At 51.1% G+C, this 16,919-nt stretch overlaps 1 protein-coding gene across 2 annotated transcripts in view; it reads left to right on the top strand.

The window, feature by feature from the left end:
- Positions 1-14,607, top strand: part of sema4c (sema domain, immunoglobulin domain (Ig), transmembrane domain (TM) and short cytoplasmic domain, (semaphorin) 4C) — a 69,762-nt gene extending 55,155 nt beyond the window's left edge. Inside the window, exons 9-16 of one of the 2 annotated variants that reach the window (XM_055662261.1) lie at positions 1,127-1,302; positions 3,298-3,442; positions 4,325-4,547; positions 7,187-7,302; positions 7,874-8,025; positions 10,591-10,661; positions 11,561-12,700; positions 13,843-14,607. In XM_055662261.1, the coding sequence (XP_055518236.1) occupies positions 1,127-1,302; positions 3,298-3,442; positions 4,325-4,547; positions 7,187-7,302; positions 7,874-8,025; positions 10,591-10,661; positions 11,561-12,402 (1,725 nt within the window). In that variant the 3' untranslated portion in view covers positions 12,403-12,700; positions 13,843-14,607. The remainder of the gene's footprint in view (positions 1-1,126; positions 1,303-3,297; positions 3,443-4,324; positions 4,548-7,186; positions 7,303-7,873; positions 8,026-10,590; positions 10,662-11,560; positions 12,701-13,842) is intronic. The other variant, XM_055662263.1, reaches the window with a different exon arrangement.
- The last annotated feature ends 2,312 nt before the right edge of the window (positions 14,608-16,919 follow it).

A 16,919-nucleotide genomic window follows, 5' to 3' on the forward strand; every position in this document is an offset into this window, starting at 1 on the left:
GCAGAATAGGAAATGAGGTCCGAAGAAGGGTCTCGACCCGAAACATCACCCATTCCTTCTATCCAGAGATGCCGCCTGTCCCTCGGAGTTACTCCAGCTCCGGTTTAAACCAGCATCTGCAGTTCCTCTCTACACATAGGGATTGAGAGTTTAGTTTAGTTTACAGATACAGCGCGGGAAGAGGCCGTTCGGCCCATCGAGTCCGTGCCGACCAGCGATCCCTGCACGTTAAACATTGCCACACACACACACACACACACACACACACACACACACATATACACACACACACACACACACACACATATATATACACACACACACACACATATATATACACACACACACACACACACACACACTCTAGAGACTATTTTACATTTTTATACCTAGTCAATTAACCACCAAACCTGTATGTCTTTGGAGTGTGGGAGGAAACTGAAGATCTCAGAGAAAACCCACGCAGGTCACGGGGAGAATATACAAACTCCGTACAGACAGCACCCGCAGTTGTATTGTGATTATCTCAAGCGACAGAATAGGGCGGCACGGTGACGCAGCAGTATAGTTGCAGCCTTACAGCGCCAGAGACCAGGGTTCGATCCCGACTACGGGCGCTGTCTGTACGGAGTTTGTACGTTCTCCCCGTGACCAGCGTGGGTTTTCTCCGAGATCTTCGGTTTGCTCCCACACTCCAAAGACGTACAGGTTTATAGGTTAATTGGCTTCGGTAAAGATTGTAAATTGTGTGTAAGATAGTGTAACTGTGCGGGGATCGCTGGACACCCCGGATTCGATGGGCCGAAGGGCCCCGTTTCCGCGCTGTATCTCTAAACTAAAAATACTAAAAATTCAAGGGCAATTTGGAGCAGGAGGGTTCGATGGCAACAAAATATCGTTGTGAAAGTGATTTGCAAATTCACGTTTGTCTTCTCTGAAGAAGTCTTCGCTGACCTTTCTAAGGAAGGGTCTCGACTGCAGTGCTGGCTCGAACGGCCAAATGGCCTCCTCCTGCACCCGATATGTCTCTCATTCCTTCTCTCCAAAGAAACTGCCTGTCCCGCTGAGTTACTCCAGCTTTTTGCACCATCTTTGGTTTAAACCAGCAGTTCCTTTTTCATTGCAGGGTGACCTGGGCGGCGCTCGAACCCTTCAGAAGAAGTGGACCACCTTTCTCAAGGCCCGGTTGCTGTGCTCACTCCCCGAGCAGCAACTTCACTTCAACAAGATCCAGGCGATCTACACGTTGAACGATAGCAGCTGGCAGGACACAGTGTTCTTTGGTGTCTTCCAGGCTCAGTGGTAGGTCCTTGTGATTAATGTATCTCCTTCCCTTCCTGTCTCCCTCCCCCGTCAAAGGCCTGCGTCTCACTGCTATTCCTCCGGCTCGGTTCCTTCGCCGTGGAACTCATTCCCCCCCCCCTCCCGGCAGCACCGCCATTGTTTCTCGCCGCCTGTAAACGGGATTAAAGGGCCTGTCCCACTTGGCCGTCATTCGTGCCTCATTTACGCGTTGTATGTAAATTAGGTCGACACGTCGTGACGCGAGCGGTGTGCGTGCGTTGTGCATGGTGAGGCGTGGAATCGTATGCGGTATCGTGCGGCTTTCCAGGATTTAGTACTGGAATGAAATCCTCGCGAGCCACCTGCGTGACGTAGCGCCTACGCACGCTGACGTGTTCTATGTCATCCCACTTTTCACATCCACTCCTGGCACGCCAGAAGCGATTTACAGAGGGCCCATTCACCCGCAGGCACGCACGCACGCCTTTGGGAACGTGGTGGGGGGAACAGGACCATCCGGACAAAAACCCACGCCCTCGCAGGGAGAACGTGCAAGCTCCGCACAGGGAAAGCAGAAGTATTTTCTTCCATCCCGCGTGCATGGGCTGCTCCTCACGTTGACTCTGTGGAGTTGTCCGGGTCACTGAAGTGTCCGCCGGAAAGAGCTATTTCCCCGTTTTGTTCTGAGCAAGCCGATCACAATTCCATACACCGCTGTCACATCGTCTAATGGCCAAGGGTGGCGTTGTAGCGCAGCGGTAGAGTTACTGCCCCACAGCGCCAGAGACCCAGGGTTCAATCCTGACTACGTGTGGCGTTTGTACGTTCTCCCCGTGGCTGGCGTGGGTTTTCGCCAGTTTCCTCCCACATTCCGAAGACGTGCCGGTTTGTAGGTTAATTGGCTTCTGTAAATTGTCAATGGACAATGGGTGCAGGAGTCGGCCATTCGGCCCTTCGAGCCAGCACCGCCATTCAATATGATCATAGCCAATCATCCCCATCACTTATATCTCAGGCCATTGTGTGTAGGATGGAACTAGTGTGAACAGGTGATCGGCACGGACATGGAGGCCCGAGGAGCCTGCTTCCACGCTGTATCACCAAACCAAACTAAATTAAACTGAACACAAGTGCAGTCCCAGCCAAGCCCTGTAGCTAACCTTATTTCTCAGGACATTGAACTGCTGGTCACAAGAGCATTAAATATACATGCCCGACAGTTATTTATAGTTATTTTGAGCTTGGGTGCCTGTAGAATCTTACAGCGAGTGGCAGGGAGCTGGGCTTATAATGGTGGGGATGGGGGAAGTGGGAGAGATCCATTGATTCCGTCTGGCAGTGAGCAGTAAAGAGCCCAGCCACATCAGTCCAGACTGGGATTTAATGCACTTTCCTGGAATAGGCAGTGACCTGTCAGCACTTTCCACCATCGACCCGGCCATTTTAAATTTACACAAGGAAACCTGTCCCTCCACGCAAATCTCTACAGGATTATCGCTGGAAGAAATAGCTTAGGGCAAGGCTTCTGAATATCGAGGACGGAATGGATTAGTGTAACGTGAAGCTGTGGGCTCGCTCAGTTGGTCTGGAGGTGTGCTGTGGGGGGGTGTTTGTCCACCTTGAAGGGCAGTGGAGGCTGGTTCTCTGGATGCTTTCAAGAGAGAGCTAGATAGGGCTCTTAAAAATAGCGGAGTCAGGGGATATGGGGAAAAGGCAGGAACGGGGTACTGATTGGGGATGATCAGCCATGATCACATTGAATGGCGGTGGTGGCTCGAAGGGCCAAAGGGCCTACTCCTGCACCTATTGTCTATTGTCTATCTTTGATTGGACTGATCTTGCACTGAATGTTATTCACAATATTCCCTTGATCATGTATCTGTACACTGTGGACGGCTCGATTGTGATCATGTGTGGCCTTTACGCTGACTGGTTAGCAGGCAACAAAAAGCTTTTCACTGTACCTCGGTCCACGTGACAATAAACTAAACTGAACTGACATCTGTGCCGCAGGGCTGATCTGGACGTGTCTGCCGTGTGCCAGTACCGGATCGGGGATATCCAGCGAGCATTTGATGGGCCGTACAAGGAGTACCGGGAACAGGCACAGAAGTGGGGACGATACTCGGATAAAGTGCCGAGCCCCAGGCCTGGAGCGGTAAGTTCACCCGACGTCACGGGCATCTAATGGCGGTAAAGTTGTTCCTTACAGCGCCAGAGATCCAGGTTCGATCCTGACCTCGGCTGCTGTCGGTGTGGAGTTTACACGTTCTCCTTGTGTGACATCGCCTATCCGTGTGGATAGGCACGTGGCACACTCACCGTATACAGCGCGGTAGAGTTGCTGCCTTGCAGCGAATGCAGCGCCGGAGACCCGGGTTTGATCCCGACTACGGGCGCTGTCTGTATGGAGTTTGTACTTCCTCCCCGTGACCTTCAGGGATAGTTTCTTCCCAGCTCCCTCGGCAAGGCCAGCAGCATAATCAAGGACCAGTCTCACCCCAGTCACTCCCTCTTCTCTCCTCCCCCATCAGGCAAGAGGTACAGAAGTGTGATAACGCACACCTCCAGATTCAGGGACAGTTTCTTCCCAGCTCGTATCAGCCAACTGAACCATCCTACCACCAACTAGAGAGTGGTCCTGACCTCCCATCTAGCTCATTGGAGACCCTTGGACTATCTTTAATTGGAAGAAGGGTTTCGGCCCGAAACGTTGCCTATTTCCTTCGCTCCATAGATGCTGCTGCACCCGCTGAGTTTCTCCAGCTTTTTTGTGTAACATATCACAGTGGGCGGCATGACTTTATCTTGCACTGATTGTAATCATGTATTGACTTTCCGCTGACTGGATAGCATGCAACAATAAAACCCCCCCCCCCCCCCCCCCCCCCCCCCCCCCCCCCCCACCCTAAATCAGTCTGATGAAGGGTTTTGGCCCGAAACGTTGCCTAGTTCCCTCGCTCCATAGATGCTGCCGCACCCGCTGAGTTTCTCCAGCATTTTTGTCTACTCACTTGTGTCCTCCTCCCTTTGTCCCTAGTGCATCACCAATAGCCACAGGGCCAGCGGCTTCAACTCCTCCCTCCAGCTGCCAGACAACACCCTCAACTTTGCCAAGGAGCACCCGCTGATGGACGAGCTAGTGCAGCCTGTAGGCCGCCGGCCACTGCTCATACAGAAGGGGGTCAGGTACACACAGATGGTGGTGGATCAGGTGGTGTCATGGGCCGGCACGCACTACACCATGCTCTACATCGGCACAGGTTAGTCTCCCTCTCTGCCGGGGCGGGCAGGGCAGGGCAGTTCAATCCCCGCCCCCAATATGGGGCGGCGCAGTGGCACAGCGACAGAGTTGCTGCCTTGCAGACCCTGGTTCGATCCTGACTACGGGTGCAATCTTGTACGCTCTCCCCATGACAGCGTGGTTTTTTTTCAATGCGCCCCGCTTCCCCCCCCCCCCCCCCCCCCCCACACTCCAAACACTTTTGAGCCATTGAGTGATACAGCATGGGAACAGGCCCTTCGGCCCGACTAAAAACTGCAGGTTTGTAGGTTAATTGGCTTGGTGTCAGTGTTCGTTGATGGTGCTAGTATACGGGGTGATCACAGGCCGGCACAGACTCGATGGGCCAAAGGGCCTGTTTCCGCCCTGTATGACTCTTATAACTAGACTGATTCCTGGGATGTCAGGACTATCTTATGAAGAAAGACTGGATAGACTTGGTTTATACTCTCTAGAATTTAGGAGATTGAGGGGGAATCTTATAGAAACTTACAAAATTCTTAAGGGGTTGGACAGGCTAGATGCAGGAAGATTGTTCCCGATGTTGGGGAAGTCCAGGACAAGGGGTCACAGCTTAAGGATAAGGGGGAAATCCTTTAAAACCGAGATGAGGAGAACTTTTTTCACACAGAGAGTGGTGAATCTCTGGAACTCTCTGCCACAGAGGGTAGTTGAGGCCAGTTCATTGGCTATATTTAAGAGGGAGTTGGATGTGGCCCTTGTGGCCAAGGGGATCAGAGGGTATGGAGAGAAGGCAGGTACAGGATACTGAGTTGGATGATCAGCCATGATCATATTGAATGGCGGTGCAGGCTCGAAGGGCCGAATGGCCTACTCCTGCACCTAATTTCTATGTTTCTATGTTTCTAACTACCAGATACCAGAAAGTGGATCGGAAAGGTTTCGAGGGATACGGCCTAACTGCAAGGAAATGAGACTAGGTTGGACCAGGATGGGCTCCTTGGATGGCAGGAGCGAGATGGGCCAAAGGGCCTGTCCCCATGGATGTGGGACTCACTAGCTCCAGATAAGTTGTCACCAGAGGTGACTGCTGTGCCCTCAAAGGGTTCTTTGCCACGGATTCCTTCCTCTAGTGGTACACGGACGAACGGCCAGTATTTATCTTTCCCAACGTCACCAGGGAGGCAATGTTAAACAGGAAATAAGAGTGGGGGGAGATTGCAGATGAAGTTTGCGTGTGGTTAGGCCCCGCTCCTTCACATTCCCCCTGTGGGAAAATGCATCCTCTTGAAAGTGTGTGCAGCTAAATTTAGTTCTGGAGCTGCACTGATAGTTTGCAGACTGAGGTTTGAGTCACTTACAGCTGGATCACTCATGAAGAATATTGTGGACAGATTCAAACCCTCGAGTTTTAGCATTGCAGAGATCCTTTGATAGCCGTATACACTTGAAAGGCATGTGTTAATAACTTATTTTTATCCCGCTCCGTAGTTCAGTTTAATTTGGAGACACAGCATGGAAACAGGCCCTTCGGCCCATCGATCACCCCTTCCCTTCTATGCTGTCCCACTTTCTCATCCACTCCTCATCATGCCCCTGTCCCACTTAGGAAACCTGAACGGAAGCCTCTGGAGACTTTGCGTCCCACCCAAGGTTTCCGTGCGGATCCCGGAGGTTGCAGGTGGTTGCCGGAGGTTGCAGGTAGGTAGGGAGACTGACAAAAACCTCCGGAAACCGCATGGAAACCTTGGGTGGGGCGCAAAGTCTCCAGAGGTTTCCGTTCAGGCTTCCTAAGTGGGACAGGGGCATAGACGCTCAGATCTTCTGATGCAGCTGTTGTCCGACAGTGACCTCCCACCCCTAACTACGGCCTAATCCTGTTGCTATCATGCTTGGTGCAGCGGTAGAGTTGCTGCCTTACAGCTCCAGAGACCCGGGTTCCATCCTGACTACATGTGCTCTCTGTACGTGCGGAGTTTGTACATTTTCCCAGTGACCACGTGGGTTTTGTCCGGGTTACTGGTTTCCTCCCACATTCCAAAGATGTACAGGTTTGTAGGTTAATTAGCTTAGTATAAACGTAAAAAATGTCCCTAGTGTGTGTGTGTGTGTAGGATAGTATTAATGGGGTGATTGCTGGTCGGCGTGGGCCGAAGGGCCTGTTTCTGCGCTGTATCACTAAACTAAACTAAACTAAACATACAGGTTTGTAGGATCATTGGTTTCGGTAAAATTGTAAATTCTCCCTAGTGCGTGTGGGATAGTGCTAATGTACAGGGTGATCGCTGGTCGGCATGGACTTGGTGGGCCGAAGGGCCTGTTTCTGCACTGTATCTCTAAAGTCTAAAGTGAATTTATGTCCTGGTTAGACACAGAAAGCCGGGGTAACTCAGAATCTCTGGGGAAAAGGAATAGGTGACGTATTGGGTCGAGACCCTTCATTAGACCAGAGGTGACCCCAAACCAATCCAAAACATCACCTATTCCTTTACCCCAGAGATGCTGCCTGACCCGCTGATTCCTCCAGCTGTTTGTGTCTGTCTTCAGTTTAAACCAGCATCTGCTGTTCCTTCCTGCAGATTACATCCTGTTTATTTAGTCGCTTAGTCGGTCATGGTCTATTTTAAACATTTTCCTCGTGTCCCTCTCTTTGCCCAGGAACGGGATGGCTTCAGAAGGCCGTGATGGTTGGCCCTCGGACCCACGTCATCGAGGAGATCCAGCTCTTTGGGGAGGAGCAGCCCGTGGAAAGCTTGGTCATTTCCAAGAAGAAGGTGAGTCAGCCCAACTTTCCCTTGCACACGCTCGCTGGGTTGAAACCAACACAACTTGTTCAACCCACTTCACTATCCACCCATCACTCACCAGGCTTTGTCCTGCCCCTCCTTTCTTCCACCGTTCTCCCCCACCCCTCCATCCGCCCCATCCACCTGTCCATGTACTCCAGAAGGTGCTGCCACACTAACTTGCAACCCAATGGTATGAATACTGAAGATAGACACAAAAAGCTGGAGCAACTCAGCCGGACAGGCAGCATCTCTGGCGAGAAAGTTCAGGTCCCACCCTTCTTCAGACAGATGAATATTGATTTCTCTAACTTCAAGTAACCCCGGCATCTCCTGTCTCCCTATCCCTCCCCCACCCAAGTTGCACCAGCTTCTAGTTTTCACCCAACAACAGCGAACAATCTTCGGGTTAAACCAACATCTGCAGTCCATTCCCGCATGGCCGAGTTACTCCAGCACTATTCGTCACACTTCAACATCTGTAATTCCCGTGTCTGTAACACGATCTCGGTGTGTCGGAGATCCCTGACGCTCCGCTCCGCTCCGCTCCTTCCCGCAGAAGCTGCTGTTTGCCGGCTCCCACCACCAGGTGGTCCAGGTTCCGGTGGCCGAGTGTCGGAAGTACAAGGGCTGCGCGGATTGCATAATGGCCAGGGATCCACACTGCGCCTGGGCCAACCACGAGTGCGCAAGGATCGACACCTTGACAAAGTAAGTGGGGAGAGCCAGAGTCTCCTATTCAATTGCGGGGCCGGGTCAGAAAGGAACCCAGTGTTCCTGGGAAGGGCATGGCATAGAGAGAGATAAGGTCTGAAGTCGTAAGTGACAGGAGTAGAATTAGGCCATTCGGCCCATCTAGTCCGCCATTCTGGACTATGGCTGGACTATGGTGCCTTCCTCACCTTGGTGCCATATATGTTATGTTGTGTCGTGGACTTTCTGTGTTTGTGCTTTTTAAAAAAAAAATTTAATTCAATTTCAAATTTATTTTTAATATGTTTTATTATTTATTTATTATTTATTTTTATTATTTCTTTGTGATTTTTTTAATGATACTGCCTGTAAGGGAAATTCATTTCGTTGTCTCAAATTGAGACAATGACAATAAATTTGAATTACAATTACAATTACAATTACAATTACAATTACAATTACAATTCCATCATGGCTGATCTATCTCTCCCTCCTAACCCCATTCTCCAGCCTTCTCCCCATTACATAGAAACATAGAAACATAGAAATTAGGTGCAGAAGTAGGCCATTCGGCCCTTCGAGCCTGCACCGCCATTCAATATGATCATGGCTGATCATCCAACTCAGTATCCCGTACCTGCCTTCTCTCCATACCCCCTGATCCACTTAGCCACAAGGGCCACATCTAACTCCCTCTTAAATATAGCCAATGAACTGTGGCCTCAACTACCCTCTGTGGCAGAGAGTTCCAGAGATTCACCACTCTCTGTGTGAAAAAACCTCTGACATCTGTACTTCTCAAGAATCTATCTATCTCTGCCTTAAATATATCCATTGACTTGGCCTCCACAGCCCTCGGTGGCAAAGAATCCCACAGATTCACAGATAATGGAGGTTCAGTTTACTTTAGAGATACAGTGCGGAAACAGTGCCCCTTCGTCCACTGGATGGCAATTTCTCATCCCCACCTGTACTGATTCTTGTTCATTGTATAAGGGCTTCTTAGTTTTAATTTACTTTCGAGATACAACGAGGAAACAGGCCCTTCAGCCCTCCGAGTCCACGGGTTAGGAGATGGCGATGATAGATCAGCCATGATTGAATGGCAGAGTAGACTTGATGGGCTGAATGGCCTTATTCAGCTCCTACACCTTATGAACTAATGAACAAGTGCTCAGTGTGGGTGGGGAGCAGGGAGTTGGACAGAGAAATGTTCGGTAAACTGGGTGGTGGGTGACCCCACAGTTCCCAACACCAATATCGAGTAATGTTCATTTGACTAGAAAGAAATTGCTGAAAGTTGAAACGTTGAAAGCAAAGAAACGTTGAAAGTAACTCAGCAGACAGGCAGCATCTCTGGAGAGAAGGAATGGGTGATGTTTCGGGTCGAGACCCTTCTTCAGATTGTAGAAGGGTCTCAACCCGAAACATCACCCATTCCTTCTCTCCAGAGACGCTGCATGTCCTCCAGCACTTTGTGTCCAGCTTTGATTTAAACCAGCATCTGCAGTCCCTTCCTACAGAGATTGAAACCAAGGTGCATGCCACACACTTGCCAACTGTACAGCTGTGCTGTGGTCCTGAGCTGCGTGCATCTACTAACGAGCGTGCTTCATTGAGTTTGCAATCAGCTACAGACCAAGGGCATTTGGCTTCCTTTTAGGAAGAATTCTGGGGAATCTTTGTGTTTATTGTGACCTCTCTGTGACCAGAGCTTTGTGCTTAAAAAGGAAGTAGTGTGTGTGTGGCAGTCAAATTGTACAAAAGGTCAGACCTGTGTCCCAATCTCTGAGGATTCTGCTTCCTCTTGGCTCGGAGCATCGGAGGGAGGAAAGGCCCAGTGTGTGCAGCAGTAGAGTTGCTGCCTCACAGCGCCAGAGACCCGGGTTCAATCCCGACTATGGGCGCTGTCTGTACGGAGCTTGTACGTTCTCCCCGTGACCACGTGGGTTTTCTCCGGGTGCTCCGGTTTCCTTCCGCACTCCAAAGACGTGCAGGTTTGTGGGCTAATTGGCTTTAACCCCTTTAAACGAATGGAAATAAATCCTTAGTAGAGGCATCTCCTGGTGTTTTATGCAGGGATTAAGTGTTAGAGAGCGGTCCTGAACTACTATCTACCTCATTGGAGACCCTCAGGACAATCATTGATCGGACTGTACGTGCTTTAACTTGCAGTAACGTCATTCCCTTATCATGTATCTATACACTGTAAATGTCTCGATTGAAAGGTCATAAGGAATTGGAATGGAATTAAGCCATTCGGCCCATCAAGTCTACTCTACCATTCAATCATGGCCGATCTAACTCTCCCTCCAAACTTCATTCGCCTGCCTTCTCCCCATCACCTCTAACACCCGTACTAATCAATAATCCATCTATCCCTGCTGTAAAAATATCCACTGAACTGATGTGTAATCATGTATTGTCTTTCCGCTGACTGGAGAGAACGCTACAAAAAAGCTTTTCACTGCACCGCGACAAAGACACAGACGCACACGCACATGCACACCTCGGTACAGGAGACAATAAACAAAACTGTTTAATATGCACGTAATTCAAAAATTGTTTTTTTCTTTTACTTAGGACCCTCACCGTGTACCAGGACGTGGAATCTGCCAACGTTGACTTGTGCCCGAGGATGGAACCTGTCAAAGGTAACTGCGGGTGGACAGGGAAGCGAGCAGCTTCATTTTGTCGTGGTGTGCTGGGCCATAAGATGGCAGTCAGCTCAGGAGCTGGCAAACCCCATGCTCAGCTTGGCAATGGGTACCGCATCCACTGGTGAAGCTACAGCTGGCATAACAAGGCTTACGGTTGCCCAGCCGAGAGTAATGGGATCCATAAACGCAGCGTGTGTGGGAAGGAACTGCAGATGCTGGTTTAAATCTAAGATAGACACAAAATGCTGGAATAACTCAGCGGGACAGGCAGCATCTCTGGAGAGGAGGAATGGGTGACGTTTTGGGAAGAAGGGTCTCGACCAGAAACGTCACCCATTCCTTCTGTCCACACACACACACACAATCACACACACAGACAGACAGACATACACACATGCACACGCACAGATGTTGGTGTGTTCATTCAAGCAGAGAGAGTTTGCTGGAAAATCGGTGGTGGACCTGTACAATTGGTGATGGTGGACCTGTACAATTCCCTACCTCCCTCCACAGTTTAGAGTCGAGGGTGAATTATTAGCGGGGATGCGGGAAGCTGATCAAACGGCGGGTCATTAGTGATATTATTGAACGGTGAAGCAGACTCGAGGGGCCGAATAGCTGTTGCTGCTGTGGGTCTGTGGAATTCTCTGCTTCAGAGGGCGGTGGAGGCCGGTTCTCTTGATACTTTCAAGAGAGAGCTAGATAGGGCTCTTAACGATAGCGGAGTCAGGGGATATGGGGAGAAGGCAGGAATGGGGCACTGATTGGGGATGGTCAGCCATGATCTCATTGAATGGCGGTGCTGGCTGGAAGGGCCGAATGGCCTACTCCTGCACCTATTGTCTATTGTCTATTGCTTGTCCTGATTGTCTGTATCTCCTCGCCTCTTTCAGCAGATCCCAGGTCCAAGGCCATTGCCGCGGTGACTGGCACCGCCATCCTCATGCCTTGCCCGCTCATCTCCAACCTGGCTCTGCCCAAGTGGCTCTTCAAGGGGCAAGACCTGGCCATGTTTGCCAGCGCCGGCTATGAGATTCGGTCCGGGGCCTTGCAGATATTGGACGTGGGCTCCCAGCATGGAGGGAGCTACCTGTGCTACTCCGAGGAGCGGCACGGGCGGGTGTTGGCGGGCAACTACTCCTTGGTGGTCTTCTCCAGCCAAGCCACGGCGTTGGAAAGTCGAGCGGCCGGCTTCAACCTGGGCTTGGTGTGGCTGGGCGTCTTGGTCCTGGGTGCCGTGGTCTTGGCTTGCCTGCTGGGGACGGTCATCTACCTCAACCGCAAGCTGAAGGAGCAGCTGGAGAAGACGGCGGGGGCTCGGGAGACCACGGGCGCCAGGACGTGCGAGCGGCCGTTGCCCAAGGAGGTTCCCCGCGCCACCACCTTCATCCCCAGCCAGACGACCAGCTCGGACGAGAAGCTGTGGGAGGCACCATCGTACTACTACTCGGACGGCTCGCTGAAGATCGTGCCGGGCCACGCCGTGTGCCAGAACGGCAGGGGGTCGCCCGCACACAATGGCACCGCCAACGGCATCCCCGGCCAGCCGCTGCCCACCGCCCTCCAGTCGCCCACCCGCCTGAACCTGGCCAACATCCGCGGGGCCAACACCAACGGTTACATCCGCCTGCAGCTCGGCGACGAGACCGCAGACCCCTTCTCCGAGGAACTGCGCAAGAAGCTGAAGCAGCGGCAGATGCTGCCGGACGCCAACCCCGAGGAGTCGTCTGTGTGACCGGAGCTGACCGCTCCACCCGTTCCACCGCCCCGGCTACCTCAGCTCCCTGTAAATAGCCACGAGGAACCACCCCCTTGTATATACTTCACAAGAGACAGCTTTTTACAGGCATTCGCAGAAACCTAAAGACATACCAAGCTGGGTCCAGCCACGGGCTATATCTCTGCACTCCCACTCCCTCTATAACTGTAGCTGAACTTTACCCATTGTGAACGGGCAGAGAGACTACACACTGGCACGCACTTCCTCATCATTCCACACCTGCTCTGGAGCAAGACGGCTGCCTGGCAAACAGGTAGGTGCGCACTAAATGCAGGCTCTTCCTGCTTGTTACTAGAAATATAGAAATTAGGTGCAGGAGTAGGCCATTCGGCCCCTCGAGCCTACTAGAAACATAGAAACATAGAAATTAGGTGCAGGAGTAGGCCATTCGGCCCTTCGAGCCTGCACCGCCATTCAATATGATCATGGCTGATATCCAACTCAGTATCCCGTACCTGCCTTCTCTCCATACCCCCTGATCCCTTTAGCCACAAGGGCCACATCTAACTCCCTCTTAAATATAGCCAATGGACTGGCCTCGACTACCCGCTGCGGCAGAGAGAGTTCCAGAGATTCACTACTCTCTGTGTGAAAAAAGTTCTTCTCATCTCGGTTTTAAAGGATTTCCCCCTTATCCTTAAGCTGTGACCCCTTGTCCTGGACTTCCCCAACATCGGGAGCAATCTTCCTGCATCTAGCCTGTCCAACCCCTTACTGTTCTAGTGGGTGCATATATATGTGTTATATTGGATCAAGACTCTTTATATCCTCTTACAATAAGAGTTGACAGTTTCCGAATTGCTTGCTGTACCTTGTAGAGATACAGCGTGGAAACAGGCCCAACGCCCCATGCCGACCACTACTCACCTGCACACTAGTTACATTCACCACACCAGTGATAATTTACAGAAGCCAATTAATCTGCAAACCTGCACGCCTCTGGAACGTTGGGGGAACCCGGAGAAAACCCACGTGGCCACAGGGATCACGTGCAAACTCCACATAAACAGCGCCCATAGTCACGATCGAACCCGGCTCTCCGACGCTGTGAGGCAGTGACTGTACCTCTGTGCCACACCACCTGTATGTTAGTTCGGTAAAAATGTGCCGGGAGGAATTGGGATCGTTGGTTCAAACTGTAGACCCAAAAAGCTGGAGTAACTCAGCGGGACAGGCAACATCTCCGGAGAGAAGGAATGGGTGATGTTTCGGGTCTCAAAACCCGAAATGTCGCTCATTCCTTCTCTCCAGAGATGCTGCCTGTCCCGCTGAGTTATTCCCTCATCATGTATCTATACACGGTTAGCACGCAACAAAAGCTTCTCGCTGCCCCTCGGTACACGTGACAATAAACTAAACTGATCTAACTATGTTTTTCAAATTCTTTCCATGCAGTGTGAGCTGCCGTTGGAAGAGAGGGGGTACCGCAGTGACGTCTGGCCCGGGGCTTCTCGTGTCACTTTGGGGAACAGCTCACCTATCTGAGTTGGCAACGTTGGCCCTGGGACAGGTGATACAGCATGGCCAAGTGACCAGGGACACATCCATCCTTCGATGTCGCGAGCAATCTGAACAGGCGGCCTCTCCAACCACTGACACCTTCAACCATACGGAGGGAATTGACACCAGAGTTGGGCGTGTGGACTTCTCTCACCTGGATGACCTACTACTTGTTACAGTCTTGCTGATGAACAAAATGGAGAAGCAATCAGTGGCCCTCATCAGCTTGGGGAGTAGACCGAGAAGTTGGGTGCCATCTCTGTCAACCATTGGACATTTGAGGAATGATCTACTGGACATGAATCTACCATGAGTTTGGGTGCTTTGGTATAGATTGACCCTGCCGTGTGTGGTGGCTGGGACCTGCTGCTGTAAAAGTGGTCTACAAAGCCCCTGGTCTATGGACTCTTAACAATGGAGCACATGTGTTGTGGAGAATGAATGGCCAGGCAGTGGCCAAGTGTTAGATGTTGGTGTTGTACATAAAGCCCAGTTACATTAAAGCTGAACACACAGAGTCCTGGAGGAACTCAGTGGGTCAGGCAGCATCTTTAGAGGGGATCGGATGGGTGAGGTTTCGGGTCAGGACCTTGATTGCTGGAAAAGGGAAGTGGGGGTTCGGTCAAAGCCAGGAGAGTGATGGGTGGATACAGGGGATAGGACGGGGGATTGGCGGGGGGGATGGGGGGGGGGGGGGGGGGGGGGGTTGGCAGATGGGAGGAGTAAGTGAGAATGGAGACCGAGGGGGTGGTAAAAATAGAGAGAAGATGAGTGAGATGAAAAGCTGGAGGGAGGCAAACAGATTGAAGGGGATTGAGGGCGGGCAAGAGAGGTAAAGGCAGGAGAATGAGTTTGAGAGGGAAACAGATAGATCAGCCATGGCAAAGTAGACAGAGGGGCCGAATGGCCTCGTTCTGCTCCAGACGTTCTAGTTTCTCAACATAAAAGGAAAATAATGGAAGAGACAGGGGTGGGAGACATTTGCAGGTGTATTATGATGACATTGTCGGCAGTATTGGAGTGGTCATTTGGGCAATTGCGTGGAGGATGACCTGATTTGCTTGGAAGTCTTACTGAGTCGGGATTGACACAAAATTCCTGTCCCGTTCGCACCAGCCATGGGAATATGCCTGACCCCTCTTCCACCCTGTTCTGACAAGACTTCAGTTGTACATAATGATGGCGAGGGTGTGGGGAGATGGGGTCACGGGAGTGAGTTCGTCCGAGCGCAGGAGATGGACCAGGGTGAGAGAAACCCAAGACCTAACGGGAGAAGAAGCGAGAAGAAGGAACTCAGTGCAGACAGGGACGGCCGGGAGAAAGGAACGCTGTATATTATTGAGTCGGTCAGACTCAGTGTGAGGGCAAGATTGGTGCGGAGGTCGGTTGTGGCTGGAGTTGGGGACGATCAGCTCCTGGGTATTTCTGCCTCAGGCTCTGCTGAGAAGAGGGAGATTCTCACTCCGGCCAGGACACAAGGAATCTGGGAGCGGGGAGGGGCGGGAATGAGAGAGGATACAGAGAGGGACTCTGCAAGAGATGAGCAGTGAGCTGCCAGTGAGAGGGAGCGATGTCAAGGAGAGGACAAGATGGCTCGGTTGGCGTTCGTTGGCACCCGGTCACAGTGGCTTGCCCATGCCAACGTTCTCTTCAGAGATAGACACAACATGCTGGAGTAACTCAGCGCGACAGGCAGCATCTCTGGAGAGAAGGAATGGGTGATGTTTCGGGTCGAGAAGTCCGTAGAAAGGTCACCCATTCCTTCTCCCAGAGATGCTGCCTGTCCCGCCAAGTTCAATAGACAATAGGTTCAGGAGTAGGCCATTTGGCCCTTCGAGCCAGCACCGCCATTCAATGTTGATCATGGCTGATCATCTCCCCAATCAGTACCCCGTTCCTGCCTTCTCCCCATATCCCCTAACTGCTATTTTTAAGAGCCCTATCTAGCTCTCTCTTGAAAGCATCCAGAGAACTGGCCTCCACTGCCCTCTGAGGCAAAGAATTCCACAGACTCGCCACTCTCTGTGAGAAAAAGTGTATCCTTGTCTCCGTTCTAAATGGCTTTCCCCCTTATTCTTAAACTGTGTGGCCCCTGGTTCTGGACTCCCCCCAACACCGGGAACATGTTACTCCAGCATTTTGTGTCTATCTCCGGTTTAAACCAGCATCTGCAGTTCCTTCCTACACATCGCTTCTGAGACGTTGTGGCATAGAGTCACACAAAGCAAGAATCCTCGCACCACCAGGGCTCTGTCCGAGGGTGGGTGTGAGTGGGACAATCCAAACAAGTTGCAGGATCAGTACAAAATAGCACCTGGCTTTGCCCAGCACTGTGGGTGTGACCAGGTCATGTCCGATGTACTTGAATCAATCTGAAGGTGATACACTACTTTATAACATAACTTATTGAGCTCAGCATGTAATTTAAATATACAGCCTCTCTGGAGAAATATTTATGAAAGTATTTTTATATCAATTAAAAGGATTAAACTTTAGTAAACCACCAACCACCTGTCTTTATTTCTTTAGCCGTTTGATGTTACTGTTGATCGGCTGACTTTGAAACTGACCGGGTGGTGCCATAAGTGGCTGCTTCCCCAGCAATTCTTGTCCCTTTTTTTGTTGTTGTAAGTTTCAGTGGATCTTCAAGGGCCTGTCCCACCTGGCGATTTTTTTTCGGCGACTGCCGGTGTCCTGTCAGGGTCGCCAAAAGATTTTGAACATTTCAAAAACCCAGCGGCGACAACAAAGAATGTTGCGACACTTGAAAAAATACCGCGCGCCAATACGCCGTCATGCCGCGTATTTTCCGGTGACCAGATACGTCAGTCACCGAAAAATATCACCAAGTAGGACAGGCCCTTTAATTTTTGTATTAGGTGGGGGAGGGGGGTTGGGGGAATTTTTTTAAAATCAACGGAGATGTGACTTTTTCCGTATCGTATCTCCGTCCGCATTGCGGCTTTAACATC

This window comes from Leucoraja erinacea, chromosome 35, assembly GCF_028641065.1.
Source record: "Leucoraja erinacea ecotype New England chromosome 35, Leri_hhj_1, whole genome shotgun sequence".
NCBI lineage: Eukaryota > Metazoa > Chordata > Chondrichthyes > Rajiformes > Rajidae > Leucoraja > Leucoraja erinaceus.